Source organism: Babylonia areolata, chromosome 17 (genome assembly GCF_041734735.1).
Source record: "Babylonia areolata isolate BAREFJ2019XMU chromosome 17, ASM4173473v1, whole genome shotgun sequence".
Lineage (NCBI taxonomy): Eukaryota > Metazoa > Mollusca > Gastropoda > Neogastropoda > Buccinidae > Babylonia > Babylonia areolata.
The window spans coordinates 10,735,661-10,759,453 of record NC_134892.1 but is presented as its reverse complement, the minus strand read 5'-3'; the positions used below and the strand labels follow the sequence as shown (position 1 = coordinate 10,759,453).

General features: G+C 41.5%; 1 protein-coding gene across 1 annotated transcript in view; it reads left to right on the top strand.

The window, feature by feature from the left end:
- The window catches only part of LOC143291651 (UDP-N-acetylglucosamine--dolichyl-phosphate N-acetylglucosaminephosphotransferase-like), a 23,807-nt gene extending 1,025 nt beyond the window's left edge, over positions 1-22,782 (top strand). The window contains exons 3-8 of the mRNA XM_076601643.1: positions 1,241-1,454; positions 4,019-4,165; positions 6,086-6,170; positions 7,646-7,834; positions 10,277-10,520; positions 12,886-22,782. Of these exons, the coding sequence (XP_076457758.1) occupies positions 1,241-1,454; positions 4,019-4,165; positions 6,086-6,170; positions 7,646-7,834; positions 10,277-10,520; positions 12,886-12,948 (942 nt within the window). The 3' untranslated portion in view covers positions 12,949-22,782. The remainder of the gene's footprint in view (positions 1-1,240; positions 1,455-4,018; positions 4,166-6,085; positions 6,171-7,645; positions 7,835-10,276; positions 10,521-12,885) is intronic.
- Positions 22,783-23,793: the final 1,011 nt, after the last annotated feature.

The window sequence follows — 23,793 nt, the reverse complement described above, 5'->3', positions numbered from 1 at the left end:
TGTGTGTGTGTTGTATTGCAATTAAATCTTCACACAGAGTGATACAGTCATATACACTGTGATTGCAGAGCATGGTAACAAAATGGGAAGGGTGAATAGTGGAAGAGCAAAAAAAAAAAAAAAAAAAAAAGACATTGTACAAACTTGTACAAACACTCTCACACCTATTCTTATACAAACACACTCTGATGCATATCTATATTATATATACACACACTCACACATTCACACGAGTCATGCACACATGCATACACACGCAGACATGAACATGCATATACATACGCACATACACATACTCTTTCATGCGCGCGCACACACACACACACACACACACACACACACACACACACACACACACACACACACATCCTGATACATACACATATTCCGAAATACACATGATGTATACACAGTAATAGATCCATCTAGGAAGCGAGAGAATCTGAGCACATGGGATGGAACCCCACACTCAGTAGTATTTTCTTTCACCCCAACTAAACCTTGAGTGGTGGTCTGGGTGTTAGTCATTTGGAATAGACAGTAAACCTAGGTTCCCTGTGAAACATGCTATTAGTACATGTAAAAGAACCCACTGCAACAAAACAGTTGTCCATGGTGAAATTCTGTTGAAAAAAAATCCACCCTGATATGAAAAAAAAACAACAGAAAAACTTGCAGGCAGGAAGTAAAATGGTGGTGCTGCACTGCAGCAACATGCTCTCCGTGGGGAGAGCAGCCCTAATTTCACATTGAGATGTATCTTGTGACAAAAGATTAATACTGTAGAATGCAGTACAATACAGTAGATTATAATGCAATACAATATAGTACAATACAGTACAATACAATGCATTACATACACATATTCTCAAGCGCGCACACACACACACACACACACTATACATAGATTTTTGTTCTCTCTCTATCTTTCTATCTCTGTATTGCTGTACACACATTCTCCCTCCTCTCTCTAATTGAGTCTTTCTTCTCTTCTCTCTCCCTTACACACACACACACACACACACACACACACACGCTATACATAGATTTTTGTTCTCTCTCTATCTTTCTATCTCTGTATCGCCGCACACACATCCTCCTCTCTCTCATTGAGACTTTCTTCTCTTCTCTCTCCTACACACACACACACACACACACACACACACACACACACACACACACACACACACACACACACTATCTCATAATCATATCCAAATCCACGGTTCCATGTTGGCAGTATATTGAATACCTGGCGGCTCTCCTGTCCATTTGCTGTATGATCTTCCTGGGTTTTGCCGACGACGTTCTCAACCTGAAGTGGCGCCACAAGCTGCTGCTGCCCACCATGGCTTCTCTCCCTTTGTTGACTGTCTATTTTGTCAACTTCAACTCCACGACCATCATTGTGCCCAAGCCTTTCCGCAGCCTATTTGGTTTTGATTTGGATTTGGGTAAAAAGTTTTTTTAGGTTTTGCTAAGTTGTTTGTGAGTGTGTGTGTGTGTGTGTAGTGTGTGTGTGTGTGTGTGTGTGTGTGTGTGTGTTTGTGTGTATGTGTGTGTTTGCATTACTGTTAAGTTGGTAGTGACTTGATGGACTATGACTAGCCAGTGTAATCAGTCTCCAGCATACTTCTCCAGTTCTTTTATTTTTCTTATACCAGTGGATGTTGATGCAGTCTTTGTAACATTACATAGTGTCTTTTGCCACAAGCAAGCTCTCCATACAGCAGGCGACTGCATATGTGGTTCTTCTTGATGCAGATAACATGCCCCAACCTTCAGAGTTGGGCCTTCATGAGAATGGATACCATTCTTCTCCGTCTCTTCTACTTCTTCTTGATCTTCTTCTTTTTCTTCTTCTTCCTCTTCTTCTGCTCCTCCTCCTCTCCATCCCCACTTAACTCTGTGAAGAGTTATTAGCTTGCTGCATGGAAGAACTGATCACCAGATCACTCCTGGGGTGGGTTGCATGAGTGAACTAGCAGAGCTAAGTTTGCTTGTCATTAAGAATGTTCCCAGCTCCACAGTAAATTCCGTATACTTAGGAACTTCTTCTTCTTCTGCGTTCGTGGGCTGCAACTCTCATGTTCACTGGTATATATACAAGTTGGCTTTTACGTGTATGACTGTTTTTAACCCACCACCCGTTTTCAGGGGTGTGCATGCTCGGTATGTTCTTGTTTCCATAACCCACCAAACGCTGACATGGATTACAGGATCTTTAACATGCGTATTTGATCTTCTGCTTGCTGTATACTCACAAAGGGGGTTCAGGTACTAGCAGATCTGCACATACGTTGACCGGGGAGATTGGAAAAATCTCCACCCTTTACCCACCAGGCGCTGTTACCAAGATTTGAACCCAGGACACTCAGATTGAAAGTCCAACTCTTTGACCATTCGGTTGTTGCACACATCATGCATACATCATCGACACCACGTAAGCACCAACTTTTCAGAAGCCCAAGCACAACACCAGGCACACCCACGATTAACAGTACACCACGGAAACCTGGTACAGGGACTACAGGAAATTTTCCTTCTTTCCCCGCACTACCAGGGAGTACAACAAGCTCCCACCTGAGGCAATATCAGCCTCGGCAGAGAGCCACCAATCCTACTTCTGACCTCCCCCCTCTCTCCCTTTCCCCCCCCCCCCCCCCCCCCCCCCCCCCCCCCCCAACTCCCAAATTCCTTCCCATCCACAACAAAGTACGGCCTACCAATACTGTCTAGAGGTCTGAAAAAGGGGTGGGTGGCCCCAGCCCCCTTGTCCAGTCCCCTTAGTTAGGCACTGACTACCCAAACAAACCCCACAACACAACAGCAAACCGGAACCTTTGTAAATGCCAGAATCTTCAACTTGATGAAGGCGGGCAGATAAGAAAGAAGAAGAAGAAGGAACATTCCTAACTCAAAGCAAACTTAGTGCCGCAAAGATCATCTCATGCAACCCAGCACAAGTCTATCAGTTGTGTGTCAAAGCCTGGGTCTCTGCGGATGGTTTTCCTGTCAGTTCTGCAATGCTGTCATGTCAGTCCATTGGGTCTCCCACTTCTCCCTGAACAGTTCCTTGAAGGATTGTTCTTACAAGGCCATTGGATCTTGTTTTGTGGCTATACCAGTGTAGCTTTCTTTTCTTAAGTGATGCCAAGCAGATCTTGATAAGATCCAGTGTATTGATTGTTAAGGTTTAGGTTTTACCCTGTCAATGAACACATTGACATACACAGCTAAACAGTTGTTACACCCAGTCAGAAAACACTTAGATGTATCCACATTGCACTCTTCTTTTTCTCTTCGTTTAGCCAGTGAAAAGGTTTTAAAACCCCCAAAACATAAATGAAGATAGCTGGGGGACATGTCTTTAGCTTCACTGCCCCCAGTAATTGAAACTCACTGTGGAATACTCAAAGTCCAACTGACTGAATTCAAAGTCAATCTCAAGACATGTTTATTTTGCCAAGCATTCCCTCAACTATGTTACAGGCTCTGTGTGTGTGTGTGTGTGCGTGTGTGTGTGTGTGTGTGTGTGTGTGAATGGCTGCTTATGATTTGTGGTGTTTATGCATGGGCTGTTAAATGAAGTGTGTGCAGCACACTGAGTTGCATTATGCGAGATTATGCACAAAATGATAATGATATTTTTAACCCAGATGTGCCCTGTCAAGTAAGGGACAGTGTCACAGTTAGGAATGTGTACTTGTATGTGTGTATGTCATTTTCACACAGGTGTGTTGTACAACGTGTACATGGGGATGCTGACTGTGTTTTGCAGCAGCACCATCAACATCCTGTGTGTCGTTTTCACACAGGTGTGTTGAACTACATATACATGGGGATGCTGGCCATGTTTGACACGAACACCATAAACATCCTGAATGTTGTTTTTACACAGGTGTGTTTACTACGTGTATATAAGGATGCTTGATGTGTTTTGCATACTAAGTGTACATGAGGATGCTTCCTACGTTTTGCACCAGAGCCATCAACATCCTGTGTTGTTATTGCACAGGTATGTTGTACTATGTGTACATGGGGATGCTGGCCGTGTTTTGCACCAACGCCATCAACATCCTGTCTGGGGTGAACGGTTTGGAGGTGGGGCAGTCCTGGGTCATCTGTATATCAGTACTGATCCACAACTTCATTGAACTCTCAGGTAATTTGGTCATTTTCTTTTTTTCTTTCTGCATTCATGTGATGCAGTTCCCACATTCACTCTCCAGTTCAGGTTCATAATCTCAAGGAAGCGTCACTGTTCACTACATCCCCTATACTATGCAGATGCCTGACAGCAGCATAACCCAACGCACATAGTCAGGCCTGGAGTGCATGCATGTGTATTTGTGTGCCTATCAGAGTGGATTTCTTCTACAGAACTTTTGCCCGAGGACAACACGTCGTTGCAATATGGGTTCTTTTTCAGTGCGCCAAGTGCATGCTGCACATGGGAACTCATTTTGTCATCTCACTCACTCAGTTTATCACCTCACTAAATGACTAGACGCTCAGTCTGATTTTCCAGTCAAATTTGAGGGAAAGGGTGAGGCTGGGAATCAAACCTGACCCATGCTAACACTGTAATGGCAGATAAGCATCTGAAACATACTGCCACATTATTCCAGTTTTCACAGTTATCTTTGCAGTCATACAGTCACTCTTCTGTCAGAAGAGTCACATATATTACAAGAGGGCTTTTACGTTTGTAACAGTTTTGACCCCGCCATATTCCATTTTCAGGGGTTTGCATGCTGTGTATGTTTGTGTTTTCGTGAGCAACTGAATGTTGACTTGGATTACGGGATCTTTAACATCCATGTTTAATCTTATGCATGTGTATATACACCTGAAGAGGATTAAGGCACTAGCAGGTCTGCATGATTGTTGACCTGGGAGATAGGAAAAATCTCAACCCTTAGCTAACCAGGAGCTGATACCAGGATCGAACTCTGAGCTTTTGGATTGGAAGTCCAGCGCTTTAACCATGGCTGTTGTGCCTGTCATTTGTTTGTTTACAGTCATATTTCTTGTGTGTGTCACACCTGTTGTTTTGAACTGTAGAGGGGCAGCTTGTGTTCTTCTTCTTCTTCTTCTTCTCTTCTTCTTCTTCTTTCCTGTTACACGACCAACATCGACTTGCCGATGACTCTGTCGTGGTTCATGCATGCTGGGTATTTTCATGTCTCCATAACCCACTGATCACTGACATGGGTTACAGGATCTTTAACGTGCGTATTTGATCTTCTGCGTGCTTATACACACGAAGGGGGTTCAGGCACTAGCAGGTCTGCACATATGTTGACCTGGGAGATCGGAAAAATCTCCACCCTTTACCCACCAGGTGCCGTTACCGTGATTCGAACCCGGGACCCTCAGATTGAAAGTCAACGCTTTAACCACTCGGCTATTGCGCCCGTCTGTCTTGTTTGATTAACCCTCTCAGTGCTCATTGACATCTATTTGCCAAGGGATTTTTGGTCATGTAGGGTAATGAATAAAATTAAGAAAATTATAGCATGCAATTTACTGAAAGAAAGTGTGTGTAATCTACACTTTTCTGAAAAAGAAATGAACACACTATCCAGTTGTGACAATTTTACTTGGAGTTAATGATTTTGTGATAGGAAAATTCCTACAATGATGTGGATGGATATTGCTGTTTCGAGGCACAGTTTTGCACACTGGAAGTGGAGGAAAATTTCGTCCTAGGGCACTCAAGGGGTTAAGTGGCTGTCAGCATGTTATCTGAGCATTTTGTTGTCTCAAGGATTTCAGCATTGTTCTGTCCACTGTTATCATTGAACTATTATTATTTGTCTTCTTCTTCTTCTTCTTCTTCTTTGTCTTCTTCTTATTATTATTTCAACTACTGATATCACTATCATAGATTGTTTTTATGTTTGGCTTTTTTATTTCATTATCATTATTTTTATCAGTATAAGTATGGTTGATATTATGATTATGATTATTACCTGTATTATTATTATTGTTGTTGTTCTTGTTCTTGTTGTTATTACTATGACTATGATTATGAGTATGACTATTAATATTATAAAGACTGTTGTTGTTGTGTGTACAGGAGAGCAACACCAGGCCCATGTGTTCTCCATTTATTTCCTGATGCCTTTCCTGGGGGTGTGTTCTGCTCTGCTCTACTATAACTGGTGGGTCAGCTCACATGGCTTTGTGTGTGTAGTGTGTGTGTGTGTGTGTGTGTGTGTGTGTGTGTGCGTGTGTGTGCACATGACCATATGTGTGTAGTCTGTGTAAGTGAGAGAGAGAGAGAGTGTGTGTGTGTGTGTGTGTGTACACTTGTGTATATATGTGTTTAGTGTGTGTGTTTGTGTGAGTGTATGTGTCCATCTGTATGTATATGAAGATCTGAAACACCTGCTGTCAGTTCACTTCATTGCACTGCTTGCAAAGTCATCACCGTGACGAACCCTCAATTGGAAAACCTGTTAGGGTTCAAACCTGTATCTTTCAGATCATCAGCCCATGACATTAACTCTCTCCATACGAACGGCGAAAGAGACAACGTTAACAGCGTTTCATCCCAATTACCATCATCAAAATATTGCAAGCGGAATGCTCTTATACTGAAGAGGTGAATGTTGACAAAGAATACCACAGTTCTGACGACGGAAGCTAAAGGTTGGGTCATTCAGACACCCACTGGACATCCGAGGGGTCTGTGTAGAGGAGAAGAGAGGACTGGCCGTACTGAGTGAGTTAACCACTTCACTGCAGCGGTTGGAAGTATGCATTGTCTTTTCAGCCCAGGATTGAATTAATCAGGAGAGGACTTACAGAGGCATGGGAAAAGAGGACAGAAACAGAGGAAGATAGACCACAGGGTCTTCTGACAGTGGAAAACTTCTCTTTCCATGCAGTGATGCATGTTTGTGTATGTGTGTGCATGTTTTTGTGTGCGTCTGTGTGTGTGTGTTTGTGCATGCATTTATGTGTGTGTGTTTGTGCGTGTGCGTGCATGTGAGTGTGTTTTCATGCGTGTGTGTGTATTCGTTTGTGTCCTTGTGAGTGTTTGTGTTCTTGTGTGCTTTGTGTCTGACTGAAATGTTATTGTAAAGTGTTTTAAGAGAATATAAAGTACTATTTAAATGTGCTGTTATCATTATTTTTCTATTAAAAAAAAAAACATGAAGCGTAGAATCGGGTCATTGACGACAAGTATACAAAATGTTTTTTCTTCTTTTGTATTTGGGATTTTTTTTTTTTTTTTTTTTTTTTTTTTTTTTTTTACCACACGAAGGCATGTTTTCTTCTTCTTCTTTTTTTATACATCTTCTTTTTTTTGTTACAGTATGCAACATTTTTTCCTTCTATACATGGGAATTTTATTTTTCTATTGTTTGGTGTGTTTTCATTACAGGTACACAACATATTTTTCTTTTTTTGTTTGTGGGATTTTGTTTGTTTGTTTGTTTCCTTACAGGTATGCAGCTTTTTTTCCTTCTGAACATGTGAATTTTATATAATTTCCATTTTCATTTTTGCTTGTTTAGTCTTTTTGGAAAAAAATATGCATCAGTTTTTTTTCCTTCTTGTGTGGGAATTTAATTATTATTCAGTTTATTTCATTTATCTTTTTTTTTTTTTTTTTTAATTTTGTTGACAGGTACCCCTCCAGGGTGTTTGTGGGCGACACCTTCTGCTACTTCGCCGGCATGACGTTCGCCGTGGTGGCCATCCTGGCCCACTTCAGCAAAACGCTCATGCTTTTCTTCGTGCCGCAGGTCTTCAACTTCCTCTACTCCGTCCCTCAGCTCTTCAAGTTTGTGCCCTGTCCCCGCCACCGCTTGCCAAAGTAAGGGAATGATGGCTGGGTGGGGGTTGGGGGGTGCTGAGTGGAGGGGAAGGGTTCGTGGGGGATGAGGATGTTGGGGGTGGGAAGGGGGTAGTGGGGGGGGGGGGGGGGGGGAGCAGGAGTGCAGGGTAGGGGTTGGTGGGGGTTTGGGGGTGAGGGGGTGGTTGGAGGAGAGTGTGTGAGGGTTTTTTTTGTTTTGTTTTTCTTAATAATTTTTTTGGTGATCTTATTGACATCGATACAGAGCTTTTCAGCACCCCCTTGTGGATATACCCAGGGGGGCTCTTTCAGAGTAAACAGTGTTCCCTGCCGTCTGGGAATTCTGTGCTGGACATTTCTTCTTTTCTGTCGCTGTCTTTGTTTCTGTTTCTTGTTTGTTGTTGGGTTTGTGTGTGTGTTTTGTTTTGTTTTGTTTTCTTTCTCTGTTTTGCCTCTTTCTTTTTCTGTTGTCTCAATTCATTCTTCTGCATTCATTCCTTGAAGTTCATCTTTTGTCTCTCTGTCTTGATCTGAACTTGATTGCATTGTACAGTATAGTATAGTGTAGTGTAGTGTAGTGTAGTGAATGCTTTACATGGGACCTCGATTTTTCTTCTCGTGTAAGAAATGAGGCGATAGTCAGGCCTTGAATGCAGGCATATTTATTTTTTTTACCGATCAGAGTGGATTTCTTCAATAGAATTTTGCCAGAGGACAGCACTCTCATTGTTAAGGGTTCTTTTTTAGTGCATCAAGTTTGTGCTGAATATGAGACCTCAGTCTATCGTCTCATCTTAATAACTAGATGCTGAATTTGATTTTCCAGTCAAACTTGGGAGAAATAGTGAAAACGTGATTCAAAACCAGGACCTCACAGACATTATTGGCAGTTAAGTGTCTTAACTATTCTGCCACCTTCGTCCATAATCCACAGAATATGTTCATCGAACACAGACCCTTGTGGACACTGTGGAGTGATGGCCTAGAGATAACGCGTCCGCCTAGGAAGCAAGAGAATCTGAGCGCGCTGGTTCGAATCATGGTTCAGCTGCCGATATTTTCTCCCCCTCCACTAGACATTGAGTGGTGGTCTGGACGCTAGTCATTTGGATGAGACGATAAACCGAGGTCCCATGTGCAGCATGCACTTAGCGCACGTAAAAGAACCCACGGCAACAAAAGGGTTGTTCCTGGCAAAATTCTTTAGAAAAATCCACTTCGGTAGGAAAAACAAATAAAACTGCACGCAGGAAAAAAAAAAAAAAAAAAAAGGGTGGCGCTGTAGTGTAGCGACGCGCTCTCCCTGGGGAGAGCAGCCCGAATTTCACACAGGGAAATCTGTTGTGATAAAAAGAGAAATACAAATACAAATTGGCAGATAAGCGTCTCAACCATCATTCTGCCACCTCTGTCCATAATCCAGAGATTATGTAAGAAGGAGGACAGTAGCAGAGAGGTTAAGATGCTCATCTGCCAATGCAGAGAGTCCATGAGGATCTACGTTTGAATCCCGCTCTCGCTCTTTCTCGGAAGTTTGACAAGAAAATCAAACAGCGTCTAGTCATTTAGAATAGATGGTAATCCAAGATCCCATGTGCAGCTTGCACTTGGCGCACTGAAATAGAACCCATGGCAATGAGAGTGTTGTCCTCTGGCAAAACCCTGCAGCAGAAATCCACTCTGATATATACGCAAATAGATATATATATATATATATGTGCATGCACTCATGGCTTGATTAAGTGCATTGGGTTATGTTGCTGGTCAGGCATCTGCCTAGCAGATGTGGTGTAGCATTTATGGATTTGTCCAGACAATAGTGTTGTCCTCTGGCAAAATTCTGTAACAGAAGTCCACTCTGATAGATACAAAAGTGTGTATATGGGTGTGTGCGTGTGCGTGTGTGTGTGTGTGTGTGTGTGTGCACTCAAGGCCTGGCTAAGAGCGTGGGGTTATGCTGCTGGTCAGGCATCTCTGCCTAGCAGATGTGGTGTAGCGTGTATTGATTTGTCCGGACGCAGTGATGCCTCCTTGAGAAACTGAGAAACTTCTCCTCCTTCTTCGTTCATGGGCTGCAACTCCCGCATTCACTTGTATGTACATGAGTGGACTTTTATGTTTATGACCGTTTTTACCCTGCCCTGAAAGCAGCCATACTCCATTTTCTGGGTTGTGCATGCTGGGTATGTTCTTGTTTCCATAACCCACTGAACGCTGACATGGAATCCAGGATCTTGATCTTCTGCTCGTGTATACACATGAAGGGGGTCCAGGCACAAGCAGGACTGCACATAATTTTTATGTTGATCTGGGAGATCGGAAAAATCTCCACCCATTACCTACCAGGCAGCGTTACCGAGATTCGAACTGGGGACCCTTAGAATGAAAGTCCAATGCTTTAACCACTCACCTATAGCACCCATCTAACTGAGAAACTGAAACTATGTCTGAACTATGTCGCAGGTACAACCCAGATACGGACAAGGTGGAGATGAGCCGGTTCACTTTTAAGCCATCCCAGCTGTCCCCGCTGGGCAAGCTGTGCGTGTCTATCTTCCGCCTGCTGCGTCTGATCGACATCCGGGAGAATGTGGGCGAGGACGGGAGGTTCACAGAGGCCAACAACTTCACGCTGAACAACTTCCTGCTGAAGCTGTGCGGGCCTTTGCACGAGCGTACCCTGGTGATCGTTTTGCTCAGCATACAGGTGGGTTTGGGGTGCAGGGGGTGGTTGTTTTTTGTTTGTGTTTTGTTGTTCAGTATGCAGGTGAGTTGGGGTGCAGAGGGAGGTTGTTTTGCTTGTATTTTATTGTTTATAACACACTCAGCTTATATCGCAGATTGACGTAAACTTATAGCTGGGCCAAAAACAAAGTGAGAGCTGTATGATCAGTGGTTTCTCCATTGCGGTGAGAGTTCATGTAAGCTTTGTCTGTTGTGAAGGACTGTGGCTCTCAAACTCAGAGGTAAAATTGCTGCAACCATGGTGGTTAGTTCGCCTGTGAGGACCACCCCAACGCCAACTTTTCTAAAGGCCTCTTGGCTGAGAGAGTGGGGATGTAATTTTGGCAAGACATTCTCCACACTAATAAAAAAAAAATCTAGTGTTCTCCTTTGTTATTCTGGAATTGTCTCCCTTTCACTATTCGTCATATAGAAACTGCCCCTGCCTTTAAAAAAGCTCTTAAAACCTATCTGTTCCAGCATAATAACTGAATCTCCCCCCCCCCCACCCCCCTTTTTACCCACTGCTTTCTGTTTCCATCCAGGTGTTTTACAGTGAATTTGAAATTGTTTTTATCAATGATGATGCACATGTATTATGTGCTTTTTATCCCTTATTTTCTCTTAAAACTTTTAAATTCATGCATGCTGTTACAGTATGAATCTTATTTGAGCGCATGCATGTGTGTGTGTGTGTGCGTATGTGTTTGTGTGTGTGTGAGATTCGGACATGTGTGTATACACATGCATACATATAATGATGTGTGTGTCTGTGCAGGCATGCGCACACGCATGTGTGTTTCTGTGTGTGTGCGTGTGTGGGTGTGTGTGTGTGCATTTCATCTGTGCAGGCTTTGATGCTTGGTTTTTAATTACGTAGAAGATATTTGGTCCAGTTCGCGGCTGTTTACAGTGACCGTTTTGTTCATACGGAATGGTTTTTGGAGGTTTTGGAGATTTTTCATGTGGTTGTGATTTTGTGTAGAGTTTTTAATTTTGTTATATTTTACTCATGTAATGTGCCTTGAGCAGTACTATATTTTAATGAAAGGCGCAATATAAATAAACTATTATTATTATTATTCTGATGGTCATAGTCAGATATTACTGACTCTCATACATTTTACTGCATGTTCATTATTCATTCATTTACTCATATTGAGTGAAACTTTGGTTATTGTATTGCATAGCATAAAGATGAGTTGAGGTGGGAGAGAATGATTGTTTTGTATACACTTTATTGTTTCTTCATTATTTGTTCATTTATTCTCAGTATGCGAAACTGTTGTGATCATATTGTTGAGTATGCAGGTGTGCTAAGAGAGAGGGGGTGTTTAATTTGGTGGAGAAGTTGGTTTGTTTTGTTTATCATTTATTTAGATAGCTGGGGTTTTTTTTGTTTGGTTTCTCTCTCTCTCTCTGTGCCAAAGTCTACTCTCTCAGTTTCTCTGCGTTTGTTTTCATTTTATCTTTGTATTCTTCTTCTGCGTTTACTCGTATGCACACGAGTGGGCTTTTACGTGTATGACCGTTTTTACCCCGCCATGTAGGCAGCCATACTCCGTTTTCGGGGGTGTGCATGCTGGGTATGTTCTTGTTTCCATAACCCACCGAACGCTGACATGGATTACAGGATCTTTAATGTGCGTATTTGATCTTCTGCTTGCATATACACACGAAGGGGGTTCAGGCACTAGCAGGTCTGCACATATGTTGATCTGGGAGATCGTAAAAATCTCCACCCTTTACCCACCAGGTGCCGTCACCGTGATTCGAACCCGGGACCCTCAGATTGACAGTCCAACGCTTTAACCACTCGGCTATTGCGCCCGTCATCTTTGTATAATGATGGGCATTGTATTATATTTTATCCTATTTCTTGTCGTACAGATTTTTCTGTGTGAAAATCAAGGACAGGAACATCACCCCTTTCCCATAGTTGGTTGTTGTAGTTTTTTAAGAGTGCGTGTAATGTACATATACTTTCATATTTTATTGATTCAACCTCCATGTGAAAAGGGAGATTATTTTTGCAGTAAATTGTGTGTTCCTTCTCCCCTGACACCCTGACTGCGGAGGGAGGAGGGTTGGAGGAGGGGACTGGGGGAAAGGGAGAGGGATTGGAAGGTGGTAACTTGAAACATTCTCTCTCTTTCTCTCTCTGTCTGTCTGTCTCCATCTCTGTCTCTCTCTCTCTGTGTCTCTCTCCCTCTTTCTCCATCTTTCTCTCTTTCTCCCCCTTCCCCAGTTTACACTTTTCTTCATCCAGAATACTTTTATTTTGCGTTAGATATTTTCATATGTTGTCCTTTGATTTTTAATCAAATGCCTCTGTGCCAATGTTTCAGGTATTTTTCAGCGTGGTGGGTTTTGTGATCCGATACCAAGTAGCCAAGCTGTTTTATGGCTGATTACTGCTGCGATGGACGTCCTTTAAATTATTGCCTGCGTGTTGTCGGGAATGGTTAAGTATGCCTTGCTGTTATATTTTGACAGTGTTTGTGGATGTTGATGATATTGTTCTGCATCTCTGTGTGTATGTGTATGTGTGTGTGTTTGTGAGTGTGCATATGTGTTTGTGGACAACAGGTTGTTCATCAAGAAATTTGCGTTAATGCATTGTTCAGTTCCATGATAATATGTGTGTGTGTGTGTGTGTGTGTGTGGAGGGTGAGCACAAATGTGTTTGCTCATTAAAAAAAAAGTATACTTTCAGTTATGTTGTTCATATATATATATATATATATATATATATATATATTAATATTTTTGTGTATAAATGAAACCTTGATGTAATATGGCATGTGTAATACTATGTATTTTGTAAAGCATTGAGAGCATTTTTTGTTGTTGTTGTTGTTGTTTTTTGATAGAGTGCTGTATAAGTAAACATTATCATCATCATTATTACCAATGAAGGTGAGGCAGATTCCTCACCAACACACAGAACAGACCCAACATGCTGGTCAGGCCATGAAACGCACACACACGCTAGGTCTTTGCGTATTTCAGGAATCTGCTTCGCCTTTTTTTTTTTTTTTTTTTTTTGTACCTTGTACAGAAGGTTATATTTCTCAACATAGAAACATGCATCACACATTTTGGGATTTTTTTTAAAGGACAAATACACAGAAGAAGAAAAAAAAAACAGAAACAAAAAAAAAACCCAAAACCCAACTACTACTACTAAAAAAAACAAAAAACAAGTTTCATTACACTGAGGTACACTTTGTTTTAAGTCAAAATAACAGAAAGACAATTATGTCATCTTGTGTATTGACGCTGGAAAAAAAAAAGAAACAAAAAGAAACAAAAAACAAAACAAAAACAAAACCGAAAAACTTATACACACACACGCACATATTCATACACACACACACACACACACACACACACACACACACACACACACACACACATACACACACACACACACACACACACACACACACACACACACACACACACATACATATTGCTTCGCCTTTATTTGATTTTATCTTTCGAGCAAATGTGTTGTATAGCGTAAATGGCCCAGTCCGCAAGCTCTGACTCCTTGACACTGAAACTGTATCAGTATCAGTAGCTCAAGGAGGCGTCACTGCGTTCGGTCAGATCCATATACGCTACACCACATCTGCCAAGCAGATGCCTGACCAGCAGCGGAACCCAACGCGCTCAGTCAAGCCTTGAGAAAAAAATAAATAAATAAAATAAATAAATTAAAATTAAAAAAAAATTAACAATAAATAAAATAAAATAAATAAAGTAAAAAAAAAAGTAAATAAATTTTTTTTTAAATAATAAAATAAAATAAAGTAAAAAATTTAAAAAAAGAAAAAAAAAGGGGGGACACAAAGTGAAACTGGATCGGGTAGGTTAGTTTATCTTTTAAGGGTAAAGGAACAGTTGGTAAGACCCAGGCACACATGGCACCAGAGCACTGACGGCAGAGGTGAAGGCCACCAGAATGACATGGGCACAGCTGAAGAGAATCTCCCAGAACCGTATGCGTTTGCAGCCCTATGTCCCCCACCCCTCCCTCCACATGCACCCCCCCCCAACCAGCAATTCACAGGTTCAGTTCAGTAAAGATGTTGTTTTTTCAGAGTATTGACAAAATCAAAAAAAAAGAAATGTTGCATCCATCTCTGACAAACTGTCTGACCTCTCAGTGTTGACAACGATTGTTCTTTCATGCCCTGCTCTCATGGTGACCTCAGTTTCGATACCCCTCCACTTCCGTGCTTGGGGTGAGTCCTGTCAATGTCGTCAGTGTCGGCGGATTCATGGGGCGCTGTTGTTTGAGGGATGTGGTGGCGGTCTCCCACTCTGGGAGAGACGCTCACTCAGTCTGGCTCCGCGACTAAGCCATTATTGTCGTTAGTAGGGGGCTTAGTAGGTGGTGTCCTAAGTACGTTAAAACAGAACAGGCACCACTGAACACCACCGAAGTGACTCAGCAGCAGTGCAGGGTCTCCTCTGGTGTGTGGCCTCCTGGCGACCTAACATCGATGGTTCCCTGTGGACTGCCGACGCTGGAACTGCGACAGACGAACCCGGGTGTGGCCGTGTATGGGGGAATCTAAATGAGCGGCGTGGGAGTAATGCCACTGAAACGGCGCAGATGATGGGGCAGCAAAAAAACAACAACAAAAAACAAAAAAACAAAAAAAACACAAAAAAACCCGATTGTTCTGTGTTGTGATCTTCAGGATTGAAATCACAGTCTGTACCTTGCAATGTCTGCGTAGCCATGTGTCGTAGAGTGCATGCACAGCCGGTTTTGACTAGGTCACGCCCCTTAGAGAGGCCACTGTGGCGCCGTCTTCGGTGATTTGTTCTGGTAACGGTTTACAGTTGGCCGGGTTTTCTCTTGGGAGTTTTCCTTCTCTTGGAAGGACTGCCTGCTGAGGCTAACGAACTCCATCTGCCCGGGTTTGAAATCAGAGTTGTCCTTCTCCTAGACTGTGTGGGTCCACGGCACCTTATTCCATATCATTTGGTGCAACCCCCAAAGGGAGGGCTACCCCATCCGCCACCCGGGGGACACGCCCCTACACTGTATAGTCCCAGCGCGAGGTGTACCTTGCAATAATTTGTCGCATTGTGAAACGCAACTTTCTAGCCTTGGTCACAAACAAAACCTGCAACCCCCATGCCCCTCCCTGGCTCCCTCGCAAAAACTAAAGCAACAACAAAACCTGTTTAAAAATGTAATCAAGACTCATCAGTAGAGTTGCACTTAAGTTAGTCAAGGGTTGTGTCTCTTCCCTAGTTGTTTCGCTTAGTTTAAAAGGTTGAACAATCAGTTTGATTTTGAGGATTAAAGGCCAGAGTACTGCGCAAACACAGCGCAGGAAAGCACGCACAATGGTGCAGGGAGGAAGGGTTAACTCAGCCAGGCTGACTCTCTGTTTCTTTCTTTCGTTCATTTCATTTTTTTCATCATTGTGTGTGTGTGTGTTTCTCTGTGTGTGGGTGTGGGTGTTTATTTGTGCTTGTGTTTCTGTGTGTGTGTGTGTGTTTCTGTGTGTGTGTGTGTGTGATTTGCTGTGTGTGTTTTGTGTGTGTGTGTGTGTGTGTGTGTGTGTGTGTGTGATTTGCTGTGTGTGTGTGTGTGTGTGTGATTTGCTCTGTGTGTGTGTGTTTTGGTGATCTTCCATGTGATAATGTGGGAAGTAACTCGTTTGTTTTGAAGCTGGGTTCCATGATTGAAGAAAGTCCCATGGGTGAATCATGAAATAAAAAGGGGGGAAAAAAGGCTGCATTTTGAGGTATAGCAATTCTTGTCGTCACCAACAGTGTTGAAATACTCAAGTCTGCATCATGTTGTAAAACGAAACCAGTTTATGACTGCTTGTAATTTGTTGTTAGCTCTTGTTGTTGTTGTGATTGTTAATGCTGTTTTTTTGGGGTGTTTTGTTGTTTGTTTTTTTGTTTTGTTTTGGCTTTTTGTTGGTGAACCAGCTGGGATAAAACCTATATTCACACACATACAGACACAGGCACAGACACAGACACATTCTCATTGAAAATAAAAATATAATCCTCCAAACATATTTACACAATAACAAACATTTTCAGGCATATACACATTTATATATTTGTGGTTATAGAGACAGAGAGGTAGAAAGCTATATAGATGGATGGATGGATAGAGGATAGACAGAATTTTTTACCCTCTTCAGCTAGGATAATCTGTCTTCATGATTTCACACATTTATCTAAATATATGTATGTTGTTGTTGATTTTTATTACTTAATTTTTATTCAAAGAAAAAACAATCACAGCAGCTGACCAGTGCATGTTGTACACACTCACATTACACATCTGATATCACTCACATTACACATCTGATATCACTCACATTACACATCTGATATCACTCAAAGTGAAAAGACATCAAGGAAACCAGTGCATTCCACTTTTTCTTCAGCATTCTGTCTGTATATTACCCAGTGATGCCAACCCATCCACATTTCATTCCCCCCATGGGGATGCCAGGGGTCTTTCAGTGTAAACAGCATCCCTGCCTTATGGTAATTCTGTGCTAGAAATTTCCTCTTTTCCATCCCTCTCTTTGTTTCTGCCTTGCCTTATTTTCTTTCTTCACTGTTGTCTCCTTTTTCTGCCTTCCCAGTCCATTCCCCTCGACACTTTTTTTCTCTTTTTTGCAGTGTATGATGTACTGTGTGTGCTGTTTTGCTCTGGGGATTAGGCAGTGAGATGGAAACACTGGGATGGGAACTAGCTGCCCACTCTTCAGTGTTATTTGCCTATATGGCTTTATTTATTTATTTTTTGTTTGGCTTTGAAGTATTGTTGTTTTTTTCCTTTTTGGTGATTTTTTGTAATCTGGGAATGATAAATTAAATGGAATGGCTGTCATCCTCAGTATGGCCTAGTCTAAATTTACCCTGAGGAACTGTAGTTTGTGGGTTTGTCTTAGTGTTTTTTTGTAGGCCTGAACATAAATTTGTATGACATTTTTGTATTAATATCATATTTGATGTAGGACGGTTGTAGTATTGACAGTATGGCGTGTAGTGTGTGCATTGTGCTTGTGCACATGTTACATCAGTGTGCACACAAATTTATGTTCAGTGATCAGGAAAGTGATCAATGGGTTCTCCACTGCAACAGGAATTCATTAGGCCTGACTAAGCACGTTGGGTTATGCTGCTGGTTAGGCATCTGTTTGGCAGATGTGGTGTAGCGTATATGGATTTGTCCGAACGCAGTGATGCCTCCTTGAGCTACTGAAACTGAAACTGAATTGTAGTTTTGACAGTTTTGTGTTGACATGGTTGAGCATTTGTATGGTTTGACAGTCCTCATATGGCCCCCGTTCAGTTTGCTGGACTATAAGCAACAAGGACAAGAATGAGAACCTCATTTCATTGTATTGGGTTATGACTGGATGCATTTTGTTCTGATAATATGCTAACATCTTCTTCTTCTTCTGCGTTCGTGGGCTGCAACTCCCACATTCACTCGTATGCACACGAGTGGGCTTTTACGTGTATGACCGTTTTTACCCCGCCATGTAGGCAGCCATACTCCGTTTTCGGGGGTGTGCATGCTGGATATGTTCTTGTTTCCATAACCCACCGAACGCTGACATGAATTACAGGATCTTTAACGTGCGTATTTGATCTTCTGCTTGCATACACACACAAAGGGGGTTCAGGCACCAGCAGGTCTGCACATATGTTGACCTGGGAGATCGGAAAAATCTCCACCCTTTACCCACCAGGCGCCGTCACCGTGATTCGAACCCGGGACCCTCAGATTGACAGTCCAACGCTTTAACCACTCGGCTGTTGCGCCCGTCTATGCTAACATCAAATCATTCTGTCCATTTTTGGTTTGGCAGTGTCACCTGCTGTGAAAGCCACTTGGTAGTTTTGTGATGCATATGGTAAGATAAGCTTGCAGACAGGCCAACAGCAAAGTGACCAATGGGTTCACCACTGCAACGGGAATTCATTTACAGCTTATATATATATATGTATATATATATATATTTTTTATTTTTTTAATTAATTATTTATTTATTATTATTATTTTTTTAATGATTTATTTATTTATTTATTTTTTAATTTAATTTATTTATTTCACTTATTATTTTACTTCCTTGTTCATATGTCCCTAACACTAACAGTCTCTTCCACCCCCTTCCCCCACTCCTGCCCTCTCACCCCCTGCCCATCTTCCCTCACCCTTCCCTTTCAGAACCCTTTCTTTCCCTCATACATTCACACTGACAGTTCTACTCACCCTGCTTTGTGTCCTTTCCTGTGACTTCTCATCACTTTCCTTTCCTGAACTTTACTCTCTCTCCCTCTCTGTCTGTACTTTTCTGTCTGTCACTCACTCATTTCATTTGCCTGAAGAAGAGCTTGTGGCTCGATACGTCGCCTCTTTTATCCCAAGTAAGTCGACTTTTACCAAGATTTTTTTTAGTCTACCTCCCACCATTTACAGCTTAGTCTTTTGTCAAGGACTGTGACTCTCAAACTGGGAGGCAAGATTGTGCTGGCTGTAAGTGCTGCAGCCTTGGGAGGTAGTTAGCCTTGAAGGATCATCTCAACACCGACTGTTCTAAATCCCTCATGGCTGAGAGAGGGCATGTAACTTGGGCAAGACACTTTCCACAAAATCACGTTCTATTTGTATTTGTATTCTTTTTTATCACAACAGATTTCTCTGTGTGAAATTTGGGATGCTCTTCCCCAGGGAGAGCACGTTGCTACACTACAGCGCCACCCATTTTTTTGTATCTTTTCCTGGTCATTTGAACATAAATTTGTTTTCAGTGTGTAAATGAAGCTTGGCTCAGTGCTGTGCTCTGTGTGTGTGTGTGTGTGTGTTGTTTTGTTTCGTTAAGTGCTTTTTTAAATATGTTTTTCTCTTACAATTTTTATGCATAATCTGTGAATCTTTAACAATATTTGTATGACATTTTTGTATTAATATCATGTTTGATGTAGGACGGTTGTAGCATTGACAGTATGGCGTGTAGTGTGTGCACTGTGCGTGTGCACATGTTACATCAGTGTGCACACAAGCACCTAGCTTTAATGAAAAAGTGTTCTGCTAGTCCTTTCTGTAGACACTGAGATCGTTTGTTTTTATAATACTGACTGGTTTAAATAATACTGACTGGTTTAATTTGTTTTTATGATACTGACTTGTGTTGGCATCTTGAAATAATTGTAGAACAAGCATGATTCATGATTTTGTTATTGATGATCTGGTTATTGCCGGGAGTCGAATTATGTGTGTTGGAAGTGTGGGAAGGTTGGAATGGAGGGAGAGGGGGGTTTCTGTGTGTGTTTTTTAGGTCCATTTTTGTTGTATCAGACGGTGATGATTAATGTAAGTTTAATCTTACTGCTAGTCTGTTTTAACACTTGCTGTGCATTACATTTTGGTATGCCTTGGCATGCTTTGTTGTTGTTGTTGTGTGTGTGTGTGTGTGTGTGTGTGCGTGCGTGTGTGTGTCCCAAAAGATTATATTCGAGATCAGTGAAATCCAAACATTGGGGGCAAGATATCCCGGTCAACAGATAATCATCATGATTTTGGTTTTTCATGACTTTCTCTTGTTATTTTTATGTGACCAGACCAGACTGATGTTTTTTTTCCCTTTCATTGGGGTGCTGCGGATGAGGGTGGGGTTGGGGGGAGACATGAATGATGAATATTTGTGTGGAAGGTTTAAAGATATTCTTTTTATTATCATACACAAGATAAATTTTGTTGAACAATAAATTTCAAGTTTTTAGACAGTGTAAGTGGGTTGTTTTAAAATAAATAAATAGTGTATACCCTGTGTTGCCTCTTCCCTCCTCCCACAATCTTTTTTTATTTTTTTTTTTTTCCATTGTTGTTAAGGATGGTAAATAATTACAAAGAATAGAATAGAATCCCAGCAGCATCAAGTGGGTTGAGGGTGGAGATTTTTCTGGTCTCACAGGTGAACCAATAAATGTTCAGACCTGCTGGTGCCTTAACCCCCTTCATGTTTATGGCACAGCAGGCCATCAAATACAAGTGTTAAAGACACTGTAATCCATGTCAGTGTTCAAGTACATAACCAACAAGCACATCCCTGAAAGTAGACTATGGCAAGCAAAATGGCAGGGTGACAACAGTCATACATGTGAGGGGCCGCTCACAGATTTGAATTAACGTGGGAGTTGCAGCCCATAAATGGAGAATAAGAAACAAAAAACATAAAACAAAAGAATGGCAAGAGCCTTGAGAATTATGCGATGTTATCAATTTATTGGTTGTGGAGCTAAGTATGGTAACGGTTACTGTGATTATGTTTAATTGTTTTTTTAAGTACTTTTTGTATTTGTTTTTAATCGTCTGGCAAAAAATTGATGGAGTGGTCACCAGCGTCAGAGGGCATGTCCTTTGTTTATGGGTATGAATATGACTGTACTTGTGCCTTATTTCATTTTCTTTTTTTTTTTCTCTTTTTTTGTCTCTTCAGGTTCTGCATTATTGATAGTGTTGTCAGCCCTGATATGGCCCTGTGTTGTCAGCTGATCTGGAAGTGACAAACACAAATTAATAGCTGATGTCATGAAAATTAACGATCATTTTATCTTCGTCACGCTTCTCTTTTCTTCTGTCAGTGGGTGTATTTGTTTTACCATCAAAGTGGAGTTTTACTGCAGAATTTTGCCCAGAACAACCCGTTTGTTGCCGTGGGTTCTTTCACGTGTGCTGAGTGTGTGCTGCACACAGGACCACAGTTGATCGTCTCATCCGGAAATTAGCTCCCAGACCACACCACTCAAGGTCTGTTGGAGGGAGTAGTGAACAGCACGGTTGGTGTGGGACTCGAACATATTTGTATTTGTATTTCTTTTTCTCACAACAGATTTCTCTGTGTGAAATTCGAGCTGCTCTCCCCAGGGAGAGCATGTCGCTACACTACAGCACCACCCATTTTGTTGTATTTTTTCCTGTGTGCAGTTTTATTTGATTTTCCTGTCGAAGTGGACTTTTCTACAGAATTTTTCCAGGAACAACCCTTTTGTTGCCGTGGGTTCTTTTACATGCGCTAAGTGCATGCTGCACACGGGACCTCGGTTTATCGTCTCATCCAAATGACTAGCGTCCAGACCACCACTCAAGGTCTAGTGGAGGGGGAGAAAATATCGGCGGCTGAGCCACGATTCGAACCAGCACGCTCAGATTCTCTCGCTTCCTAGGCGGACGCGTTACCTCTTGGCCGTCACTCCGTTCCACTCCACTTATAGGACACACCCATCCTTGTCAGAAGCATTACCACTAGACCATGGCTCTTAAGATATTCCCTTTTGCTGCCAATGTCGCATTTCAGCATCAGCTAGGTAAAGCACCCGTGTCATTGAAATGCAACCAGATCATGGGTCTGTTATCCATGAACCTACTGCTCTTAATTTTCGATGGTGGTACAGGCCAGTATTTAACACATCACAGGGGAATTCCCAACTATCCTTAGACACCATCTTTGCTGTGTTTATAGCACAAGGGAATTTTGCACTCTAAATTGACTGGCGATGAAAGGTAGAAGAAAAAAAAAAGCAGATGGTCAATGCAATGACTTGTTCATCAAACAGAACAGACCTTGTTAAGAAAAAAAAGAAAAAAAAAAAAAAAAAGAAAAGAAAAATAAGTTGTCATCGTCGCTCGTAATATACCAGTTCACTGATCTGTTATTGATTCTGCAAAATTGTTTGACTGATAATTTGGAGGATTTTTGATTTAACCCTTTTACAGATCAGTGATGTGTTCTACCATGTTTTCATAGATGTGGCTGAAAATGTGGTATTCATGAGAGATGCCTGAAGGAATTCTTTGACACTGGAACACAGAATCTAATATTTTTTTGTGAAATGAGTTTAATGGGTTGATGTTTTCTTTCCATCTGTTGTGTGTGTGTGTGTGTGTGTGAGCATGTGTGTGTGTGTGTGTGTGAGAATATGATAGCCTTTCCCATCAGGACGTAACAGCTTGAACAATTTTTAAGTATTCTCAGTGTCAGGTCAGGGGATTTCCTTGCAAGTGGTACCATGTAACCCAGTGCTACCTGCTGTGGACAGGTATAGATATAGGCTACAGATATTACTTTTGTTTTTTTTGGTTTTTATAATCCCTCTCTCTTTCTGTCTCTCTCTTTTCAAGGTCTAATTTCCTCTCTTTCTTTCTTTGAGATGTCTATTCGTGTGTGTGTGTGTGTGTGAATATGATAGCCTTTCCCATCATGACCTAACAGCTTGAACAATTTTTAAGTATTCTACAGATATAACTTTTGTTTTTGGTTTTGGTTTTTATAATCCCGCTCTCTTTCTGTCTCTCTTTTCAAGGTCTAATTTCCTCTCTTTCTTTGTTTGATATGTCTATTCGTGTGTGTGTGTGTGTTTGTGGTTAAATATTCAGCAGTGTTCAAAGATTATGTATAACCTGAGTGGGAATGACTGACTTTGTGACACTGAAAAAATTGTTGCCGATGTCTTTTTACTGAAACAGTCACGTCGATGTGTACGGTGGCTGAATGGTCAGAGCACTCGATTCTTGCGAGAGTTTCCTTAGTTCGATCCCAGGTTCAGCACACCTGGTGGGTGAAGGGTGGAGATTTTCCTGATCGCCCAAGTCAACATATGGGCAGAGCCTGAGTCTCCTTCCTGTGTATACGCATGCAGAAGATCAAACATGCATGTTAAAGATCCAGTAATCCATGTCAGTGTTCGGTGGGTTATGGAAACATAAAGATACCCAGCATGCATCAACTGCAACAGAGTCATCAGCAAGTTGACGTTGGTCGTGTAATAGAAAGAAGAAAAGCAAACAAAGAAAGAAACTTTGAAAATACAGAAAAGCACCCACCCGTAACTATAGAACATAACACAATATAAAGGTGTCCATGCATGCGCCAGTACATACACACGTCCTCCACCATTTCCACCCACCCTCAGGGCCACACACAATGTAGATATTTAAAACAGAATTTGTATTAGCTCCAAATGCAAATAAACATGAAATAAAACAGATGATGTGCAATGCTCTGTTGATCAAATACTTCATTATGAAATATACACAAACATTTGGCAGATTATTTGAAAAAAAAAAAGGCTTGAAATATAAATGACAATATATTATTTGGAAAAAACCTCCACTAAACAAGCTTGAAATATAAATGACAATATATTATCTGGAGAAAACAAGTTTGAAATATAAATGACAACAT